The 23,656-nt window shown below is 39.8% G+C and overlaps 1 protein-coding gene across 4 annotated transcripts in view; it reads left to right on the top strand.

Annotated features, from left to right (window-relative positions):
- Window positions 1-23,656, top strand: part of PPP4R3B (protein phosphatase 4 regulatory subunit 3B) — a 66,705-nt gene that overhangs the window by 23,934 nt on the left and 19,115 nt on the right. For 2 of the 4 annotated variants that reach the window (XM_006122137.5, XM_006122136.5), the window contains exons 5-9: window positions 8,746-8,823; window positions 9,746-9,862; window positions 20,200-20,316; window positions 21,460-21,609; window positions 22,752-22,854. In XM_006122137.5, coding sequence (XP_006122199.1) covers window positions 8,746-8,823; window positions 9,746-9,862; window positions 20,200-20,316; window positions 21,460-21,609; window positions 22,752-22,854 — 565 coding nt within the window. The remainder of the gene's footprint in view (window positions 1-8,745; window positions 8,824-9,745; window positions 9,863-20,199; window positions 20,317-21,459; window positions 21,610-22,751; window positions 22,855-23,656) is intronic. The other 2 variants (XM_006122139.5, XM_006122138.5) reach the window with 1 other exon arrangement.

The raw sequence follows: 23,656 nt of genomic DNA, 5'->3' as shown, positions 1-23,656 counted from the left end.
TTGTGGATAGTTCTCTGAAAACATCCACTCAATGTGCAACTGCAGTCAAAAAAGGAAACACAATGTTAGGAATCATTAAAAAAGGGATAGAGCATAAAACAGAGAACATCTTATTGGTATTATTAAATCGATGATATGCTCACATACTGCGAACAGATGTGGTGGCCTCATCTCAAAAAAGATATATTGGCATTGGAAAAGGTTCAGAAAAGGGCAACAAAAAGGATTAGAGATTTGGAATGGGTGAAGAGAGATTAAAAAGCCTGGGAGTTTTCAGCTTAGAAAAGAGGAGACTTAAGAGGATATGATAGAGGTCTATAAAATCATGACTGGGGTGGAGAAAGTTAAAAGGAATATTTTATTTATTTGTTCTTATAAGAACTAGAGGTCACCAAATGTAATTAATAGGTAACATGTTTAAAACAAATACAAGGAAGTATTTCTTCACACAACATGCAGTCAATGTGTTGAACTCCTTGTCAGAGGATGTTGTGAAGACCAGGACTTGAACGGGATTCAAAAAAGATATAGATAAATTCATGGAGGTCCATCAATGGCTATTAGGATGGGTAGGAATGGTGTCCCTAGTCTCTGTTTGTCAGATGCTGGAAATGGATGACTGGTGCGATCACTTGATTACCTGTTCTGTTCACTCCCTCTGCGGCATCTGGCATTGGCCATTGTTGGCAGACAGGATACTGGGCTAGATGGACATTTGATCTGACCCAGTATGTCCATTCTTATGTTTTTAACAGAGCAGAAAGGAGGGAAAGCATAGGGGAAGTAGTGAAATTCAAGTAGTGAAATTCCAGTTGGAAACTAGTGTTCCTAGAATGTGCAGCAGAAGAAAAAGTATATATATGAAGTAAATTGCTTGCTTTAGGTTGTGGATTATGAGTTTCTCATACTTGAGTAAATTTGACATTAGTTAATTGGTTTAATAGCATAAAGAAACTCAACTCCCTCATCCAGCTAGTAAACAAAATTAATAAAAAACTTGGGTTTGAGGCACCTTTATCCTTCATTTATTTTTACGTGTATAGGATCTTACTGCAGATGATAATGAAATTAAAGTCCTTTATTTTTTGGAACCCCCTCTCAGAACATTGATGCTTCAGGTTGGGATTTTTTGGTTTGTTTTTATTCCTTCCCCTACCCCCGCCATTCTCTTTCCGGGTGCTGTTTTTCCATTTTAGTTTTCGTCAGCATATTTGTGAAACTCTGATTTCCTTTTAACAGAGAATTCTGATCCCTATAACAATTAACTCCTCTTTTTTCTGGCCCCTGAAGAGTGCTTGAGACCATGATGTCTCTGTCACTTGTTCATTGTTCACCACCATTGTAATGAAAATTTTGCAGTCTAAATTATTTTATTTTATTTTAAAGTAAAATTAGATGGGAGCTATAGTTGTATACATCTCAAATCCTGGCTACTGGTGCAAGTGGGGGATACTGTCGTTTGTTTGTTTTTTTTAATTTTTAAAGCTACTTTCCATAGGCCATGTATTCCGTATCATGAGGGTGAAGTAGCTGCTGCTACAGAAGGTATATGTAAATTAAAGCAGTCTATTCACATAGGAGGGGAAATCTAAAATGTATTATCCCAATAGGAAAGGCGTGGTTATATAGTAAGGATGCTAAATTTAGATTAATCAGCTAATCAAATAGTCAGTGTAATTTGCACTGACTATTCGATTAGTCTGTAAGGGCACTTTGAAATGTAGCAAGAGCCCTGGTTCTTGCTATATTTCAAATGTGGAAGTGCTGCCAGTTCCCCACTGTGCCCCCAACCCTTCTCCTTACAGAGACGGTGCTAGAGGAGAACTGGCTTTTAAGCCAGCTCATGGCGCGCTCCCCCTTTCCCCTCCCTCCCCCGCTGCCTCACTCTGATAGAGGCAGCAAGGGGGGAGAGCGACTAATCAAGTTACTAGTTGACTATCTGATAAGCAAATGCTTATCGGATAGTCAACTAGTCACTTCCCAATCATAAAATATGCATATTGGTGTGTTAATGCAGTACAAATAATGATGATAACAGCAAATGGCATGCTTTGAGGAAAACACATTAATAGCAAAACAATATAAGACATTTTAATAAACCTTCTTGAGTGTTTATACTGACTGCAATAGGAACACCTGATCCAGGACTTCTAGGTAAAACAGCCTTTTATGTGGTACATCCTAAGTTTGTAGGTGTTGAGTGTTGAATAGGGGAGTCTCCTGCTATCTTTAAGATGCTATTGCGTTAGATAGTGCAGGGGTAACTGTTGGGAGATATCCATGCCTGTTAACAGCTACACTACCTGACAAAGTGAGCATAGCAAAAGCCTTCTATTAACCTCAGCTATGGTTTGTTACTGCTTAACTATGTTCAGTATATTTTAACTAGGGTCCTATGTGTATTGTATTATGCTGGCTGCAGCAATGGCTGCCAAATCTATTTTTTAAATTGTTCTTTCATAAATCCCTGTTCTTACCACTTGTAGATATAGATAAATAAATATTAAAAATGCCAGTTGGCATAGTAAGCTCCTGACCCCTACTGGAGCCAAGCACCATGCCAGTATGGGCTAGGTGTTCTGCATTGTAACTCCTCTGTCCTTTTGTAGGCTTTAAGAACTATGCAGAAGTAGAGATCAGTATGAGAAGTGGTGTCAATTGGCAATGGATGTAGCCACAGTATCTTGGGGACCTTGAGAAGGATGTGACTAGTATATAGAGCAGTGGTGGGCAAGATACAGCCCACGGGCTAGATCCGGGCCACCAAGCCATTTGATCCAGCCTGTGGCCACCCTGTCGTGCCTCTTCCCCAAGGTCAGTTGAGACCCAGGAGCAGGGTAGTGCACAAAGTCATTCACTGGTTAAAGCAGCTGGCAGTTCTCTCCCCTGCCAGGGATGCACAGTGCCTAGAGGGAGCCACCAGTCATTTTGAACAGCAAATGACTTTGTGTACTGTCCTTCCCCAGGATCCAATTGGCCTGAGGACGAGGGAGCGTGTGGACCTAGAGGGAGCTGCCAGCTGTTCAGAATGGCTGGCAGTTCCCTGTAGGTGCTGCACGCCTCTGGCAGGGCTGGAGGGTGAGAGAATTCATACACTTTGCCATCCCCAAAGCCAGATTGGCCCTGGGGGTGTGGGAGCATGCAAAGTTTCTCCCCCCACTAGGATCGCATGGCACCTAGACAGGAACTGTCCCTTCTGCCCTGAGGCCCTGCCCTTTCCAGGGGGCTGGAACCGAGCCATGACCAGTATGAAAGTTGGTGAAGTGGCCCCCCTTCAAAAATTATTGCCCATCCCTGATGTAGAGTTAAGGTATGCTAGAGCATTATCCCCAACTCCAATGCTCCCTCGGCTTTGCGTGACAGAACACTTACTCTGAATAGTTGCAGCTGCAAATGTCCCTGTTTGTGATAAGATGGTCCATTTCTTTAGGAGACAAGCCAGGCCTTTCCTAATAGTGGGGAGGACTAATCAATTCTTTTTTTGTTGTTGTTATTCTGACTGTTCTTTTGAAAACTTATTTAAAAAAAAAAAAAGTTGACCCAGCTGCTCCGTCTCTGACACCCTCATTCACTTAAAGTGTGACTTTAATGAAAGGTAATAGGATTAAAAATTTAGGAGTTAACTTGTAAAGCTAATCATAGAAGCAGCTCCAGTTGCTTTCCTCACAAACTTCTGGTTAGCGTAGTAAATTTAAACTAAAAATGGCAAAGGTATTTATTGAAATTATCTTTTGAATTATTTATTCACTTTGCGGAGAAGTTTGCTAATTCTAGAAATACCAACAGATACCAGATATTGCTTTGCTACAGTGCAAGTATCATGCACCAGTTACATATATTCATTTTGTGGTGCAATTTCAGAATTAATTTAGTGTTATCAAATGATCTTGTGAACATTGATGGATAACTTAGAATTAGAGTAAGCCAGTAGCTTTGCAGCAATAATTTGGGTCTAATAAAAGGGAACAACAGACCAAATTCAGAAATGAGTGGATCAAGTATAACAGGACAGGATTGGTTTGGTTAAACTTATATTATTAGTTTTGTCAATGAGTTGTACCTTGTTTAGACTTTTAAGTCTCTTAAGCACACAGGGTCAGACTCTTCTGAGTTAGACACTTGTCCTGTGGATGGACTGGAGAAAGGTGTTAGAAGGTGTAACTGGATCCTTATTGAGTTACATCAGAGATGACTTGCACAATCACTAATGATGCATAATTTCAGAGTTCTAAGGCTTATTTTACTCTTCGGTTTGCTGGCATAGTTCTTTTTGTTATAAGTGCCAAAAATGGCACTCCTAACATAGCTGTACTGTGCCCTAATGCACAGGCTGTCATACCATCAGAGTAATTTTGCTGGTATAAGATTTCATCTGGATAACCGATATAAGCAATTCCAGTTTTTTTTTTAAAAAAAAACCTCTCTGTGGTATAAGTTATGTCTCCAGTAGGAGGAGGCTTGCCAGAATAGCTATACCAGCCAACCCTTTCTAATTTTGAAAAGGCAAGAAGTAGGTACATTTTGCTTCTGAATTTGGCTCATGCGTGCCTGTTAGATTTGGAAAATACTTAAACTTTTTTTTTTTCAGGTGCCTTCCTTGGTTTCCAAAAAACAGGCTGGCATCAAGCAAGCCTACACTTAAAATTTTGAGCACTGTAACTGTCATCCCGAGGTATAAAAAAATAGCACCATAGCTGTGCTAACATAACCCACAGCATAGGATGCTTCTCTCATCCTAGCATTTCTACAATAATGGAAAAACCCACATCATAGCTGGAGTCTGCATCCACGTAGTGGGGTTATAACAGCATAGCTATGGTGCTGTAGCGATGCTGCTCTAGCACCCATAGTGTAGAGATGGCCTTAGGCAGTGTCCATGTGCTATATGGAATTTGACACCTTTTGTACTGTTTTTATAATACATTTTAAATCAAATTTCTTCAGAATATGGTTTAGAATATTTAATTCTTCTCATTAGAGAATTTTTTTTAAATAATCTTTATCTTAAAAGGGTAATTGCCTTATCTACTGATCTGAAAGCTTATTTACTGGTACAGGTTGCACCTGCCAAAACCAGAATTCTCTGGTCCGGCAACCTGGACCACTGATGTTCCTGTATCCGAGAACCCCAGAACCCTAGTGGCAGGAGGGCAGTACAGGAGAAATGTAAGGAAGCGGAATGGGGCAGGAGCTTGGGGCAGCCCCTGGCAGCTCAGGATCAGGCTGGCAACAGCTCAAGATAGGACCAAGGCCTAGACTGGTGGCAGCCTCCAGCAGCATAAGGCTGGAGCCCTGGTCAACCCGCAAAGTGGGGCCGGAGCATACAGGCTGCTGTGGGGGTGGGACTGGAGCCTGTGGAGCGCAGGCTGCTGGAGCAGCAGCAGCAGGGTCAGCAACACAGCAGGCAACCTAGCAGGGGTTGGAAGGAGTCCCTCCACTTGTTTCCCCACCCTCAGCTGGCAGAGTTGGGGGCTATGGCAGGGAACCATCTCTAGTGTGGCAAATTCCCTGGTCCCCAGGGTGCTGGATAACCGATGTCCAACCTGTAAGCTATAAAATTGATAGCATAGTTACATAAAAGTGAATATTTTATAATGGATAGATATTTCTTGGCAGGGATGTCAACAGCCTTCATGGGCTCCTGGGAAAGGTATGGGGATAGTGTCTGTCTGTTCCAGAAGAGTGGGGTCTCAGACAGAAGGGGCAGGGCTGGGACAGCCAGTTCTCCGTGCTCGTGTCCCCCTCATGCTCAGAGAGCCCTAAAGGTCCGGCAGCAATATCAAGGGCCTAGCTGCTGCACTAGCAGCAGCCAGGAACCCTGGGCTCTTTTCAGTCACTAGGCCCCAGCAAAATTCCTCTCTCCAGCCCACCGCACCCCACGCTCCCCTCATTCTCAGGCCTGTTTCTTCTTATGATGCTGGTTTTTACAGCTTGGTACATAGTAAAGTGCTTTTGCATAGTTAAATTGGTGTACATTGTAAAAGCTCTAATGTTGTCACTGTATATTTAATAGTGATAGAGATGCAGCTGTGTTAGTCTGGTGTAGCTGAAACAAAAGACAACTATGTAGCACTTCAAAGACTAACAAGATGGTTTATTAGGTGATGAGCTTTCGTGGGCCAGACCCAGCTCATCACCTAATAAACCATCTTGTTAGTCTTTAAAGTGCTACATAGTTCTGTCTTTTGTTTCACTGTATATTTAAAAACTTGTGAAGTACTTTTAAACTGAAGGCACCAGAGTTACACAGCAGTATCATGATTCTTCAGGACTTGTTTTCTATACCTAAAAATACAGAGATCAGTGTGTAGAGCAGCGGTTCCCAAACTTTTCCGGTTGGGGACCCATTTTGACAATTTAGGAAGACTTGGTGACCCAAGGCAATTCAAAAATGCGGGGGAAGAGAGAGGGCAGAGCCACCTAGGGAGACACTTGGTGACCCTTTTGAAATGTAATGATGACCCATATTTGGGTCCTGACCCATAGGTTGGGAAACCCTGGTGTAGAGGGAGAGAGGGGAATAGCCAAACAGTCTAGGGATGGTACTGTTCAATTTAGGGATGTAAAATCCTATTCAATTGGTTAACTGGTTACATGTAATGGTTAACCAATTAAAAGCGGACATCATGGGGGGGTTACTCCAGCTGGAGGGAGGGAGACTTGAGCAGTTAACAGGGCCCGGGTCGGAGTGCCACTGCTGGGCCGGCCATAGACAGGGGCTGCTCTATCTGGCTGGGATGCCCCTGCCTGCAGTGCACCCAGGCTGGACCTGCTGCAGACAGGAATTGTCTATAGCATTGGGAAGCTGCTCCAGCCCCCATTGGTTAACTGGAACTAGTAAGCCTCACCTGTTAAAGATGAGGCTTACTGGTTAGCCAGTTAATTGTTCATATTCCTGCTGTTCATGCTGCTGTTCTTTGCTCCATGGGTGACTGGTATGCTAGGCGGGGGAAGGCACAGCCTTCCCAAACCGCCAGCCTGTCCCTGCCTGCACCCCACCCCAGAACACCTACTATAGGCATTCTGGGGGTGGAGTGTTGCTGCTTCCAAGTGCCCGCCTTCCCCGTGCTCCAGAGCCAGGGAGGCTGGGAGCTGCATACTGCCCTCCCTCCCCCACTGCAGTGCTGAGGCTGGGGGGGCTGCCCACTGCCTGCCTTCCCTGTGCACTAGGTCTGGGGAGGCTGGGAGCCAACTGCTGTCTGCCTTCCCCGTACTACAGGGCTAGGGAGGCTGGAGGCCTGAGTAGAAGCAGAGGGATTGGGGGCTTGCCTCCCCCAGCCCTCTCTTCACAAGCTGCCCATGCTCTGCTTCTTGGGGATCAAGCCATGGCATAATCCTAGAGTGTTTGTTTCTAGTTAGTTATTTTTTGTTTGTCTGTTCACTATCTTAGGAGAAAAAAGCAGACCAAATTGGAGAAGTAAATGAAAATTAGGAAAGGTTACTTAGATCTAGAGCTTCCTTGGGGGTTGAGGTAATTGAACTTAAACAGAAGGAAACCTGTATTTCCAATTTCTGTAGTTTACCTACCTGGAAGTCGGACATGTGGGAAAGGCATTAGAGGGTCCAGCTCATACAAACTGATTCAGGATTTGTCAACACTAGGAAGGTTTTGCATATATAACTAAACTAGCAAAACTCTATGGCTACGTCTACACTGGCCACAATTTCCGGAAAAGCCATGCAAATCAGGTAAGTCAGGATAGGGAAATCCGCGGGGGATTTAAATATCCCCCGCGGATTTAAATAAACATGTCCGCCGCTTTTTTTCCGGCTTGGGGAAAAGCCGGAAAAAAAGCGTCTAGACTGGCGCGATCCTCCGGAATAAAGCCCTTTTCCGGAGGATCTCTTATTCCTACTTTGAAGGAATAAGAGATCCTCCGGAAAAGGGCTTTATTCCGGAGGATCGAGCCAGTCTAGACGCTTTTTTTCCGGCTTTTCCCCAAGCCGGAAAAAAAGCGGCGGACATGTTTATTTAAATCCGCGGGGGATATTTAAATCCCTCGCGGATTTCCCTATCCTGACTTACCTGATTTGCATGGCTTTTCCGGAAATTGTGGCCAGTGTAGATGTAGCCTATTAGTATGAACACAATTATATCTGTATAACTGAGTACATGGAGATGGAATGGGATAATTAGAGAACTGAGAGAGAGTAGAATCAGGGAAATGGTATTTATGTAAGTATGACACCTGAAGAAGCAAGCTTGGTAACTGTTTTCTGTAGTAACATGTTAAGAGATGGTTTTGAATTTTCCAGATAAGTTTCTTCTACAGAACAATAGGATTTAAAAAGTTTAGCGTTAGAACTTGAGATTTTTTTACTGTAGTGTAAATGAAGGTATATTGTTAATCTAAAACTTTAGATCTAAATTTTGTCCTATCTTAAATCAGTAGGAGTTTTATAAATGTATCTATCTGAGGGCAAAATTTAACCCAAAATATAAGTTTATGTAAGGCCTTTCACAGAAAATAATGCTCACAGAAATAAAATCCATTGAACCATACACTTTCAAATCTTCATGTTTGGATTTCCTTGTTTATGATGATGTTCAAGAATATGACCTATATTTAGCTAGCAAGACCTCCAAAGCTCTTATGCTACGTTCTAAAGCACACACAAATAGAGAATTATATTTTATGCCTGTATATAACTATTAAATTTTTTATTGGGCATTGTGTAAGAGAATGTCTTTCTCTTTTTGGCTATTATGATGTAATAGAAATTGTTATATAATGTGTTATGCAGGAAGATGAGAAGTTTCTGTCTGAAGTTTTTGCACAATTAACAGATGAAGCTACAGATGATGACAAAAGACGTGAATTGGTGAGTCCTTTAATTTGCATGTTTGAAACTTCAGAGATTTAAGTATTAAACTAACACTGTAAGCCCTTCCTTCAGTTACTTCTTCATGACTTCAAAAAGGTATTCCTAAAACGTTAGGAAAACCATGCTGAAGCAACAAATTCTTGTGTGACTCCTCAAAATCTCTAGTAATGAGTAAATTGTCATTTCTTTATTTTACTGGTGATAATCAGTTTATTGCTACGACAGTATAATGTAGACACTTCAAAATTTTCTTCACTATTAATAGTTGTAAAATTGTCCTGCACAGCATTGCTGAGTTCCACAATTCTGTCTGTATCAGTGTGTCAAAGGCCTATTGTCTTGAAGTTCTGAAATGATTGAAAAGTCACTATGAACAAATTTAAATGGTTTACAGGCCACTGGGACTGCCGGCTGACTTGTACTGAGAAGTCTTGGACTTGCTTTAACTAAAGGAAAGATGACCTCTGAAGTCCGTTAGTTTTGTATTTATAGCTGCCACCCTGATTCTCTACACCATATTGCATAGCCAGCATTTCTCCCTGAAACTGTTCATTTTTCACTAACACAAACTATGATATTAGAGACAAGAACCTACTCATAGGAGAAACAAAAATAGTTAATGTTGACTGGACATATCTGTTTAAATACAACCATTTTAATCCTTCATATGCTCAATTCAGTAAAATAACTAGATGCTCACTTCCATTTTTTCAGGATGGCTTTTCTTCTGTATTTGCCATATAACAAAATTTGAGATTCAAGTTGGACAAGTCAAATGATTCCTTGCTGCCTTTTACCATTATTACCGAAAAAAGTATAACAGGTTGCTCGAGTGTTTTTGTCCATTTAACTAATTGTCTTTGATATGCTATGAATTTAATTACACAAATGTTTTGTTAATATTTTTCAAATTTTATAGGTTAACTTTTTTAAGGAGTTTTGCGCATTTTCTCAGACATTACAACCTCAGAACAGAGATGCATTTTTCAAAACTCTGGCGAAGTTGGGAATTCTTCCTGCTCTTGAAATTATAATGGTAAGTGAATCACCTGCAGCCAAATAAAGGGGGATGCTGAATTCTGATATCATGTTGTGACCACATAGGCTGATTTTTTTTCAGTCCTATTGAGTACATGCAGCCTCTTGCACTTCAGTTAGTGCTTTGCACTTCTGAAAATCAAGGTGTCTCTAATTGAGCACTCAAAATCAGTGGGGGTTTTTTTGGAAAATGTTCGACATAATTTAGAAAAATATATTTGGACTTAAGTGGGAGAGAGGTAAGTGGTGACTGCCCCAGTTTTGATAATGAGTGCAGAAATAAAAATTACATTAGTTTTTGATCTTTTGACTAGGGATGTTAAATATAGGTAAATTGAATAGCCAAGTAAACTCATGAATTCTTATCGGTTACTCCACTATTCTGTAGTCCCTGGGGGTGGGACTCTCAGCCAATGCAATCCATTCCCACTCACGATGATCCCTCTGCCACTCTGCGCTGCTGTCTCTGTGTCAGAGGCAGCAGCACAAGCGCCAGGCAGGAGCTGGTCTGCAAGGGAAGCTAGTTTAAAAACCAGCTCCCCTCATGGACCTGCTGCTTGACACCCCATGCTGCTGCTTTTGATACAGCAGCTCCTGTCCAGGTCGGGGGGAGAGGGGTCTGAGCTCTTGGATCCAGTATGAGCCAGAACCTAGTTGGCCGGCCTGCCTGCCTACCTACCTCTTAATACACTTCAAATGCAAAGCCAGTGCTGGGGGTAGGTCCCGGACCCAGTGCAAGCCAGGACTGAGACAGACTGCTGGCCAGCCTGCTAAAAAAGTTACTGTTTGGGGGCATGGGGGGGATGTGTGCTGTCTATAGCATTAACCTATAAGCTTTTGGTAATCAGTTAATCGACTACACTATTACATCCCTACTCTTGACTCAACTCTGGGATTCTCAATCCTGAACAAGTGATACAATAGGTAAGGGATCAATGACAGTTTTGTGACTAGAAACAAATGATTTATAAACTTTTTGAAAGCTGGGAATCCCATCTTTCCACTGGTATGAAGCAATTTTAAACATTACAGATTGGTATGTTAGAGCATAAGTATTTTCCTGTTTTGTTTTTCCTTCATTTCAATTCTGATTTAGCAGTTACCATGATAACTAAAAAAAGCAGTGCTTTAAACTACCTAAAAATTCTGCTTCCCAACTTTAGAACATAAGAATGGCCATAGTGGGTCAGATCAAAGGTCTGTCTAGCCCAATATCCAGTCTTCCAACAGTGGTCAATACTGCGTGCCCCCAGAGGAAATCAACAGAACAGGTGATCCCACCCGTCACCCATTCCCAGTTTCTGACAAACAGAGGCTAGGGCACCATTCCTACCCGTCCTGGCTAATAGCTATTATGGATCTATCCTCCATGAAGTTATCTAGCTCTCTTTCGAATCCTGTTAAAGGCCTGGCCTTCACAACATACTCTGACAAGGATTGACTATGTGTTGCATGAAGTAATACTACTTTTGTTTGTTTTAAACCTGCTACCTATTAACTTCATTTGGTGACCCTTAGCCCTTATGTTATGGGAACAAGTAAGTAAATTATCCTTATTAACTTTCTCCATACCAGTCATAATTTTATAGACCTCTCTCATAAGCCCTCCTTGTTTTCTTTCCTCTTTTCTAAGCTGAAAACTCCCAGTCTTTTTTTAATGTCTTCATATGGCAGCTGTTCCAAATCTCTAATGCCTTTTTTGCTCTTTCCTGAACTTTTCCCAATGCCAGTATATCTTTTTTGAGATGAGGTGACCACATCTGTACACAGTATTCATGATGTGTGTACCGTGGATTTATACAGAGGCAATAAGATATTCTGTCTTATGCTCCATCCCTTTTTTAATGATTCATAACGTTGTTTGCTTTTTTGACTGCTGATTTGCTTTTTTGATGTTGTTGTTACACATTGAGTGGATGTTTTCAAGAGAACTATTCAGTGACTCCAAGATCTCTCTCCTGAGTGGTGGTAACTAATTTAATCCCCGTTATTTTATACATGATAATAATTATAATTAATTTGGCATTTTGTTGCCCAGTCTCCTAGCTTTTAGAGATCCTTTTGAAGCTCTTCAGTCGTAACTATCTTGAGCAGTTCAGTATAATCTGCAAATTTTGCCACTTTGCTGTTTACCCCTTTTCTAGATGTTTATGAATATGTTGAACAGGATTGGTCCCAGTATGGACCCCTGCGCGACACCACTTGTTACTTCTCTCTACTCTGAGAACTGACCATTTATTTCTGCCCTTTGTTTCCTATCTTTTAACCAGTTATTATTAGTTTTTGATCTCTTGATTAGGGATGCTAAATTACATTAGTTTTTTATGAGACGATCTTCCCTCTTGTCCCATGACAACTTACTTTAAAGAGCCTTTGGTGAGGGATCTTGTCAAAGGCTTTCTGGAAATCTTAGTATAACCGCTGAAGCCCCCCCCCCCCCCCCTTGTCCACATACTTGTTGACACCTTCAAAGAACTCTAGTAAGGCATGATTTCCCTTTACCGAATGTATGTTGACTTTTCCCACAACAAATTATGTTTATTTGTGTCTGACAATTCTATTCTTTACTAAAGTTTCAGCTAATTTGCCCAATACTAATGTCAGACGTATCTGTCTGTGGTTACCAGGATCACCTCTGGAGCTCTTTTTTAAGATTAGTGTCATATTAGCTAGCTTCCAATCATCTGATAAAGAAAATATTTTAAAGAATAGGTTACAAAATCATATTTAATAGTTGCACAATTTCACATTTGAGTTCTTTCAGCAGAACTCTTGAATGAATGCCATCTGGTCCTGGTGACTTGTTACTGTTTAGTTTATCAGTTTGTTTCAAAACCATCTCTAACAACACCTCAGTCTGGGACAGTTTCTCAGATTTGTCACCTAAAAGAATGGCTCCGGTTTGGTAATCTTCCTCACATCCTTAGCCTTGACAACTGATGCAAAGAATTTATTTAGTTTCTCCGCAAAGACCTTATCGTCCTTGAATGCTCCTTTACCATCTCAATTGTCCAGTGGCCCCACTGATTGTATAGCAGGCTTCCTACTTCTGATGTACTTCAAAAAAGTTTTGCTATTACTTTTTAAATTTTGGGCTAGCTGTACTTCCATCTCCTTTTTGGCCTTTCTAATTCTTTTTTTACATTTCATTTTACAGAATTTATACTACTTTCTATTTTCCTCACTAGGATTTAACTTCCACTTTTTAAATGATGCCTCTTTATCTCTCTCTGCTTCTTTTACTTGATAGTTAAGCTACAGTAGTGCTTTCTTGGATTTTAATTTGGGGGTTTTAATTTAAGTTGGTCCTCTATTCTGGTGTCTTTGAAAAGTTTCCATGCAGCTTTCAGAGATTTTAGTTTCCCCTTTCTGAAATGAAATGCCACAGTGTTGGGCTGCTGTGGTATTTTTCCCACCATAGGGATGTTAAATTTTATCTTTGACCAGATCCTGTATTGCACTTAGGACTAAATAAAGAATTGCCTCTCTTCTTGTGAGTTCCAAAATCAACTGTTCCAAAATGCAGTTATTTAAGGTGTCAAGAAATGTTATCCCTGCATCCCATCCTGAGGTGATGCGTATCCAGTCAATATAGGGATAATTGAAATCTCCCATTATTATTGAGTTTTTTAAAAATTTGTATAGCCTCTCTAATCTCCCTTACCTAATTCATAGTCACTATCACTCTCCTGGTCATGTGGGCGAAAGTATATCCTTACTGCTATATTCATATTATTAGTATATGGAATTACTATCCATAAAGATTTTATGGAACAGTTTAGTTCATTTAAGATTTTTACTTCATTTGATTCAACATTTTCTTTCATGTATAGTGCCACTCCCCAACTCGCTCGACGTGTTCTGTTCTCCCGATATATTTTGTACCCTGGTATTATTACTATGTCCCATTAATTATCCTCATTTCACCAAGTTTCTGTGAGGCCTATTATATCAATATCCTTGTTTAATACGAGGCTGTCTAGTGCACCCATTTTTATTATTTAAACTTATAATGTTTGTATACAGGCACTTTAAAAACTTGTCACTATCTAGCTATCTGCTATTACGTGATGTGATTGAATGGGACTCTTTTTCATTTGACTGTTTCTCATCAGATCTGACCCATAACCCGTCTTCCATTCTCTCCTCTGTACTAGGATTTGCGGGGGTGGGGGGGTCTATAAATGAAGATTCTCTAAGTCAAGTCTCTGTCTGATCTATGTGCTTCTTCGCACTGGTTGGCTTTCCCCCAGCCCTTAGTTTAAAAAGTGCTGTACAAGGTTTTTTATTTTAAGTGCCAGCAGTCTGGTTCCATTTTGTTTTAAGTGGAGCCCATCCTTCCTGTATAGGCTCCCCCTTTCTCAAAGTTTCCCCAGTTCATAATAAATTTAAGCCCCTACATCATCATCTCATCCATGCATTGAGACCCTGTAGTTCTGCCTGTCTACTTAGCTCTATGCGTGGAACTGAAAGTATTTCAGAGAACGCCACCATTGAGATGGTAGATTTCAATCTTTTTCCTAGAAGCTTAAATTTGGCCTCCAAGATCTCTCTCCTATCATTTCTTATATTATTAGTACCTACATGTATTTCAATCACCAGCTGCTCCCCAGCACTACACATAAGTCTATCTAGATGTCTAGAGAGATCTGCAACCTTTGCACCAGGCTTGCAAGTCGCCATATGGTTCTCCCAGTCATCACATATCCAGCTGTCTGTTTCTAGTGATTGAATCCTCCATTACTAACACCTGCCTTTTCTTAATAACTGGAGACCTTCCTCCCACCCTCCTGAGAGGCATCCTTATGCTCTAGAGCAGTGTTTCCCAAATGGTGCTCTGTGGAACCCTGGGGTTCTGTGAAAAAATTCTGCTCCCCCGCTCTTTGTAGAACCCGTAGGCAGCTCCCATTGGGGCTTTGCCAGTGAGGACGGGCTTCTGGGGGCGTGTGACTGAGGCCGCTCCACCATCCAGTGCGACTGCCTCACCCCACAGGACTGCCCTGTTCCGGTACCTTGCAACCGCATCTTCTCCGTATGTAGGTGGTGGTAGCTTTTACAGCAGCCACTGCTGCTGGGAGGGGGAGGAGTGGGCATAGCCAAGGAGCTGTTCTCGGACTGCGGCGTTTTAAAACTGCTGCCTGCGTGGAACCCTGCCTGCGTGGCTTGGGCTCTGCTGACCCCTCCACCAGCACCTGGGGCGCGCTCGGTCTCTGCTGCCCCCATGTGCTGCTGCTCTTTCTCCCCTGTGCCCCTCCCCAGCCTGCTGTGGAAGTGGCAGAGTTTGATCTGGTGGGGAAGTTTGGGGTTTCTACTCTTGTCTCTTCCTCCTTCCCCCCCCCCCCCCCCCGCCAGCAGGAAGCATGACCTGGTGCTGCAGCTGTGCTGGGTTCCCCATTGCATAGCCGGGGCGGGGGGAGACTGAGCATCTTCGCTCTCCCAGGAACAAGAGCATGCTGCCTGGAGGCTTTCCCTGCTGCATCAGGGTGCCAAGCCAGGTAAGCATCCCCCCTCATGCCCAGACCCTGCACCCATATCCGCCTTCCTCCCCTCCCCCCCACTTCCTCCCCACCAAGAGCCCGTATTCCCAGCTTGCTCTGACACCCTGCCCCAAGTCCCATCTTGTACCCTCCCTCCTGGCCAGACAACTCTGCCCCAATCTTTCTCTTGCACTCTTCTTCCTGGCCAGGACATTGCAGATCATCTTGTGATTTATACACAATCATGAAGTATTTTCCAACCATAAATGACAACAATAACTGGATTTGAAATCCATTAAGTATAACAGGAAAGCCAGTCAGTTTTTCTCTGGCAGGTTATGAAAATCTAATCAAAATCACTTCAGATGGCCAATTAATACAAAAATTTAAAGAAGTTTACATCTGATTACATTTTGGGGCAGCTTATGTCAAGAATATTCAGCTTTATCAAGACGTGCAGTTCGTCAGTTGTTAATATTCACCAGCACATACTTGTCTGAAACTGGGTTCTCGAATTATGCAGCAATAAAAACAAAATACAGAAATCAACTGAACGCAGCACCAGATATGCAAAGCCAACTTTTTAGTACTAAACAAAATATAAAAAGAATTTGCCAAGAAAAGAAGAAAAAACACTCTTCACATTGAAAACTGCCAATATAATTCATATTAGTTTTTTAGTTTTATTTTTTATACATATTAAATATGATTTTTGTTTTTAAATATGTGCAATTAAACTAAATGTTGATCTCATGACCTTATTTAGCATTTGTTCATTATTATTATCCTTACTTATTTGTGGTCTACTTTTTCATCTCCATATACCAGACTGTCTTTGGGGGAGGGGGAGGAGAGGTGTTGTTGCGCTCAGATCCGGCAGCGCTTTTTTTTTTTCCTTCCGAGTTTAAAAGGGTTCTGTGGCCAAATAAAATTGGGAAACACTGCTCTAGAGTGTTAATCTCTCACTCTAGAAGATCAGTACACATTAGCTGCTGTAAACATATCACAAATGAAGTGTAAATATGAACAACAGACTAACACAATATTGAAGTTCTAAAATCTCATAACCTTTCAAGGCTGTAAAATACCTTTGTAGGTATTTGGATAATAATCAATTTAAAAAGTATATTTTGGGTGGATAAAAATCAATTTAAATAGTATATTTTGATTATTTTTTTTAAATTGTCAATAAAGTACTAAATTTATCAGTTAAAATAAGTTAGTTATCTCATCATAAACATGCTATACTTACTCTGTCTCATAAAAATGAATTAATGGCTCTAGTCTGTCCAGCCTCACTACCAGCTCTTGTTGCTTGAAAGTTTTGAGCTTTCATTTTCTGTTCCTCAGCAGACAAAAGCAAAGGTCACAGGAGAAATAGGATTTGTTTTTGTTCTGTGTTTATGTAGTGGTGGACCTGAGCAATTCACGGCAGAGGAGTTAGTTAAGAGATTGTCTTAGACAGAGACACATCCTATAGGATAGCACAGAGGGAACATAGAAAGGAACAGTGGAGTGGACTGAAAGAAAAAGGGAAGACACTATTCAGTGGCACGTGCACAGCTTCCTATATTTCCCCACACTTTTGCAACAGAAAATCTGTCATGGCTTCTGGGTGTAAAAGAGAACCTAACTGGGAATATTTTGAAGAAAATAGTGTGGGTAAAGAAAGGAAAACTATCAAGTATAAGCAGTGCAAGAAGATGATGCAGGGCCTACTTGCAAGAATGAAACATCCTAAGGAAAACTGCATATTGGGAGAAAATGATGTGGATGAAGATGTGGATATATCTGAAAAACCATGTGGATTAACTGGTTGGTTACTTAACTAATTGACTTTGCAATGCATCATTCTTCAAGACTCTCTATGCCTTTTACCTTTTAGTGTAAGTTCGATGTAACAATTAAATTCTCAAGATGTTTGCTACGTTTTTTTTTTTCTAGGAAAAAAAACTTTAGCATAGCTAATCCTTATTGCTTGTTTAATTAGTTAACTAGTTATCTATCACGCAAGTATACAGTATAGAAAGCTGCAGTAAGAGAAATCTAGAGTTGCCAGTTGCCACTGAGTATTGTCTTATTTTACATTACATAATTAATGCCCCTTATTTTGGAACATCATGACTACAGACCATAACAGTAATGACATAAGTCTATGCTATAAATTACTTCAGCATAACTCAATTTTCTAAGGGGAGCCCCATCCTATAAATTTTTTTCAAAAAATATAAATGTGAGTGAGTTCAATCAGTCTTATTTCAAAATTAAATGCACTCTAAGCACAGTCACTCTTAGTTTTTTTGGTAACTTGGAATCAGATCTGCATCCTTTCTGAAAAAATGTAAATAATTAACTGAATAATAGAGTGAGAAGAAATTAGAAGAACTACTATTCAAAATCATTTTTGAATTTTGTTTCAGGATCCCATATAAGCATAAGAGACTTAAACTGTTTATCTGCAACAACTTCAGAGTCATCCGTTGGTACTTTTAGCAGCAGTGCTGCAGCAGCTAAACGTATTTCAGATAATAAAGTATCAGTAGCAAACAACCAATTTGTCATCCAGAAAAACCACCACCATGGATGGGTTTGGAGTAAAGACCAGCAAATACTAAGAAGATACCATAGATTAAAAGATTGCTTGGTTGGTTTATGGCACAAATTCTGCTTTTTGCATTAACAATAAACACCTTCTTTGACACGGATGAGACCTAATGACCAGGCTACACTCCAGCTGGTGGAGCAGGCATTAGTGGAAGCTTGCTAGATAGAGTGCATGATGAAAAGAAACTTATGAACAGTGTGCAAGAGATACTGAGAGAAAATTTTCCATTTTAAGTTTTGCTGGATGGAGCACTGAACACTGATCTAGTAACATATGCCTGTGTGACAACAGAAGATGGGGTTGTGTATTTTTCAGAAACAGTAGATACATCAGGAAATGCCTGCACAGTCGGATATTTAAAAGACAATTCTGCAAACACAGCAAAAATGAGAAGATATTTAAAAGAAGAAACAGAAGGATGCTCTTTAACTTACAGCCCATTTAATCATCTTTTAACCAAAGACTTAAGTACATCTTCTCAAGAATAAAAGAAAATGTTGAAGTCACCAAAATACTTCCATAACCATTTTGCTTCAGCTTCACTGAAGAGAGCAGGAGGATTTAAACTAATTCTCCCTCAAAATGATTAATAGAATTTTGTGGCATGTTGTTTTGAACAAATTATTAAGAATTGGCTTATTCTTATAAGACTTTGTGAAGAAAACCATGATGAAATAGATGGAAGTATCTCATCCAAAGTATCTAACATTGGATTCAAGAGAAATGCTGAGGATATGTTCAGTATACTGAAACCTATTATCTATAGCCTTAAACTTCAGAGAAATTGCTGATGCTGTCAAAATTTGGAAGGCACTTCAAAAGACATTAACTAAAGAAATACCTTGCCAGAAAATTAAACTACAGGCAATAAAGAAGCAAATGGATCAAACACTAACTCCACTTCATTTTCTTATGAATCTTCTTAATCCCTAGATATAAAGTTAAGATGCCTAACTTCTGAATATGCTGCTGCTGCCAAGCATCTCAAAATCACTCCTCGTTTATTCCAGTTGTCATACATTTCACGGCTGGAGTGAACCCATATAATCAGTACATGTTTACCGATGATGTTTTAAACAAAGCAACTCCCCAGAATTGGTGGGAATCATTGGTCAGGTATCTTGAAACGAGAGTTACTTCAGCTGCTAAGTCAACTTTTCACAACAGTAGCTTCCTATGCAGGCACAGAGAGAATATTTCCTCTTTTAGTAGTATTCATACTGGGAGTTTGAAAAAAGCAGGAAACTTGTATTTGTTTTAATCTGTGTATCAAAATGACAGTGGGAAGATTAGAGATAGTTGTAGAAGTTTTAAGGACATTGTATATTTGGTGTTGTGAGGACTTGTCTGTTAGAGTTAATAAAATTTGAAAACTAAAGAAAAACGAGTTTAAGGGCAGTCATCAGCTGGCAACTCAGACTGCTGCAATTGTAAATGTGAAACATTTATGTAACATTTAAGTTTTAGTTTAAAAAAAAAAAGCTATTGTATTTGGTTGTGTGATTTAGTTCTTACCATTCCTAATGTATTGCTGCTGCATTTCTGGCTTGACACAGGCAATGAAGTATTATGTATTATTTCCTAAATTGATTTTTATTCATTCATTTTAAATAGTTACAGAAAGCATACCTTCTTAGATGTTGTAAAAAGGCTGTACCTGAGTTGTAAATTGACATGTTTATTGATCAGATTTGTACCATTGTTTAAAATCTATATGAAAAATCAGTGGGAAGCTCGATCTAAATCAGTGATTTTTTTTCTTAGTGACTTAAATCAATTATTTAAATCGCTGTGATTTAAATCACTCCACCCCTGTAGAGCAATAGAAATATTTCTAGGTCCACTGAATTTTTTTGGATTTGGGTCCAAAACCTGTTGTCACAAAGAGGAAAAATTCTGAAGAAATCTATTCATGCTGTTACATGATTGTGCTAAGCTTATATATCTTTATACTAGTCCTTTCATACTAAATTAATTCAGCTGTGATAATGAATATGAAATATTAGCATCTAGATATTAATTAATGATATGGGACTTTAACTACTACTTGCTGAAATTCTGGCCATCAGAATCTCTCAGATATTTACATTCTTTCTGGATAATGTAGAATGTTTTCTTCCTATTTTATATTGGATTGCTGGACTTGCTTACTGTATAAATATGATCTTGCAATCATATCATAGTTTTACCATTGTCCTATGCTACTATACCTCAAATGGTTCATCTGTAATAATTGGATTTTACTTTTATTAGGGTATGGATGACTTGCAAGTTAGATCAGCTGCTACAGATATATTTTCTTATCTAGTAGAATTTAGTCCATCCATGGTCCGAGAATTTGTAATGCAAGAAGCTCAACAGAGTGATGATGTAAGTAAGAATATTAGAGTTTATCTAATTTTAAATGCTGAAGTTTGCATGTATGCTGATCATACTTGAAAAGACAATGCTCCATTGTTTCTGCAGTCTTGATATCTGTTCAGGCAATATATTTTCTTAAATGTTACAGCTTTTTAGTGAAAGTACAAGAAATATAGAAAGAAAACCGGCAACAGCATTCTGGTTGTGGTGGAATTTGCTGAGTGCACAAAATCTGTATTTTGCTCATTATAAAATGGGTTCCTATCAACGGCCATGTAAAATTCAGGGTACTAGATATCACAAAGTTTAAACAAAGCAATATTAAGATGGGAGTTAAAGTTGAGAGGATGTACAGTAAAATTCCAGTTAGTCTGGCATCCAGTTGTATGGCACTCACGATAGTCCAGCATCAAAATGGCAAGAGCCTAGTGAGTGAGCTTTGGCAAAAAACGAGTCACAAGGCAGCAGCGGTAGCATCTGAACCGAGCGAAATAAAATGGGACTGAGTAAGTCTGCCACTGGCATTGTGTGACACTGGACAGTGCTTTTGCTACAATAAAAAGGGTTAAAAACACTTTATATACAGTATATTGTGTGTGTATATGTGTGTGTGTGTATATATATATATATATATATATATATATATATATATATATATATATATATAAAAATAAAACCAATTTATGGTACCACCATAAAATCCGGCACCACCTAGGTCCCAAAGGTTCTGGATTATCGGAAGCCTACTGTAGTTATATAGAATATAAAACATTAGAGGGATGTTATAATTATCCACCAAATAAGCAATAGAAACTCAAGAGTTAATGTTAAGTTTAAAAGTAATATAAATAGGTTAAAGTATAGAAATGCATTATTAAGATGCTTTCTTCGAGTGACACTGACACAGAGAAAATTGCACTTGATTTTTAAAGACATTCAATTTTCTGCATTTTCAGGTAATTTTATTTTTTTCAAATTCAATTTACTGTTTTAATATTTAAACTCAGGTTTTTGCATTGACTTCATTGTTTTTCACATGTGAGTTTTCAATGGCAGCAGCTAGAGACCAAATACAATCAATTTGTATTTTTAAAAAGCTAGTAGTAGTTGTATTACTGAAAACTTATATGTAATCAATTTGCTTTGTTGCAGGATATTCTCCTCATCAATGTAGTTATTGAGCAAATGATCTGCGATACTGACCCTGAACTTGGTGGGGCTGTTCAATTAATGGGGCTCTTACGTACTCTGATTGATCCAGAGAATATGTTGGCCACAGCTAATGTAAGAAAATGCAAAGGGGTAATGAAACTTTACTGTCTATGCACATTTTAAAAGGCTTTTTACTCTTTGTGACTGTCTTTGAGTGGAGGATAGTGGGAAGGAAAAGCATTTTGGCATTATCCTGTTTTGCCTGATGTTTTTCGTCAATTGGAAAATTTCTATAAAATTATTGATAATGAAAGGCACTGATCAATGATTACTGTGTCTAATGATAGAAACACAGCATTATCTAAGAAGTTCTTAAAATTGGCAGTCTTCTCCACAAACACGTGGGTTTTTAGACTAGTTTTAGTTCCTATTGGCTGGGTGAGCCACATTGAAGAAAGAGCCCAGTGTATCTTCATGAAGCCAAGTCAATGTTTATTTCCTATAGTATAATGCAGACTCAGCTTGTTGGAGCCATTCCCATACTACAGAATATACTCTATCCTGATAGAAATCTTGGTCGTATGTGTAATTCTGTTTATACGGACGGTCCCAAATGAACAAAAATACAGGAATCCTTGAAATGTGCTTTAAAACTTTGCCCAGTTTCCTGATAATTCCATTTAACCTCTATTACATTGAATCCAAACATTGCCTTTGAATTAAATTGGTCAACAAAGTTTAGGTTTCTGGGGTTTGAATCGGATTGTACTTTGCTATGTTATGGTGAATAGCTGTTAGTATAAATTCTTTACGAAAAAAATCATACATAAAGTATGATGTGTCTCTTATTAGTTGATTTGGAATTGAAGTCACCAAAAGAAGTATTTAAATTAAAATCTAGCAACATTATGAACATACAGCAATCCTTAAATGTTTTATGTATTGCAGAGATCTGATGAGGATGATAGTTCCTCTCTGTTTATTTTTTTTATATATATAAATAAAAATAAAAGCTTCAGGCAATATATGCAAAATTACTGTTGCTACTTTTCCCTTTTTAGGAAAAGGGCTTGTTAAAAGAACTGTGTTGCCCTTTTCCATTTAATCACAAGTTAAGTAAGGCTGAGCTCATCCTAAACCGTCCCACTCTGCTGTACACTTTTGCTGTGTTGAAAATCCATACCAAAGGAACTTTCAAGACTATGGGAGGCAGCTTGTGTCTTGCCTGTGCTGCATTTTACATAAGTGATGTAATTCCTCACCAGTGTTTAATAAGTAAATATATTTTTCAGAAAACAGAGAAAAGTGAATTTCTCAATTTCTTCTACAACCATTGTATGCATGTTCTCACTGCACCACTCTTGGCTAATACTTCAGAAGACAAATGTGAAAAAGGTACGTATTAAAATTTTGGATTAACTTTCTTGCCATGCTTATCAAAGGGTTATCTAAGGTTCTCAAATTTCATTGCATCATCACCCCCTTTGAACAATAAAAATTACTAAGTAACCCCAGGAGTGGCGACTGAAGCCTGAGCCAGTCTGAGCCTCCAGTGCGGGGGCCAAAGCTGAAACCCAAGGGCTTCAGCCCCAGGCACAGGGTGCCTGTAAATTGAGTTTTAAAGCCCAGCCCAGGCAATGTTCCTTCTATTTTTTTCTCATACATGTGTGGAATTAATTTTTTATGTACACCAGTATGGAGGTGATTTGTGGTGGGATGGAGCTAAGGGATTCAGAGTGTGGGAGGGGACTCAGGGCTTCGGCAGGAAGTTGAGGTACAGGGGGGTGATAAAGACTCTAGTTGGGGTTGTGGGGTGCAGGCTGTTCCCAGGATGCGGCAGGGGGAAGAGGACTCTCTGGGTATGTCTAAACTACATGGCTCCGTCGACAGAGCCATGTAGATTTGTTGTTTTGGCAAAGGCAAATGAAGCCGCGATTTAAATGATCGCGGCTTCATTTACATTTACATGGCTGCCGCGCTGAGCCGACAAACAGCTGATCGGCTGTTTGTCCGCTCAGCGCGCTAGTCTGGACGCTCCCCTGCCGACATCAAAGCCCTTTGTCAGCAGCCCCGGTAAACCTCGTCCCACGAGGAATAACAGGGCTGCCGACAAAGGGCTTTGATGTTGGCAGGGGAGCATCCAGACTAGCGCGCTGAGAGGACAAACAGCCGATCAGCTGTTTGTCGGCGCGGCAGC

Source organism: Pelodiscus sinensis, chromosome 3 (genome assembly GCF_052426305.1).
Source record: "Pelodiscus sinensis isolate ZL-2025 chromosome 3, ASM5242630v1, whole genome shotgun sequence".
NCBI lineage: Eukaryota > Metazoa > Chordata > Testudines > Trionychidae > Pelodiscus > Pelodiscus sinensis.
Note: the sequence above shows the minus strand (reverse complement) of the source record. Positions and strands in the feature narration are given on the sequence as shown.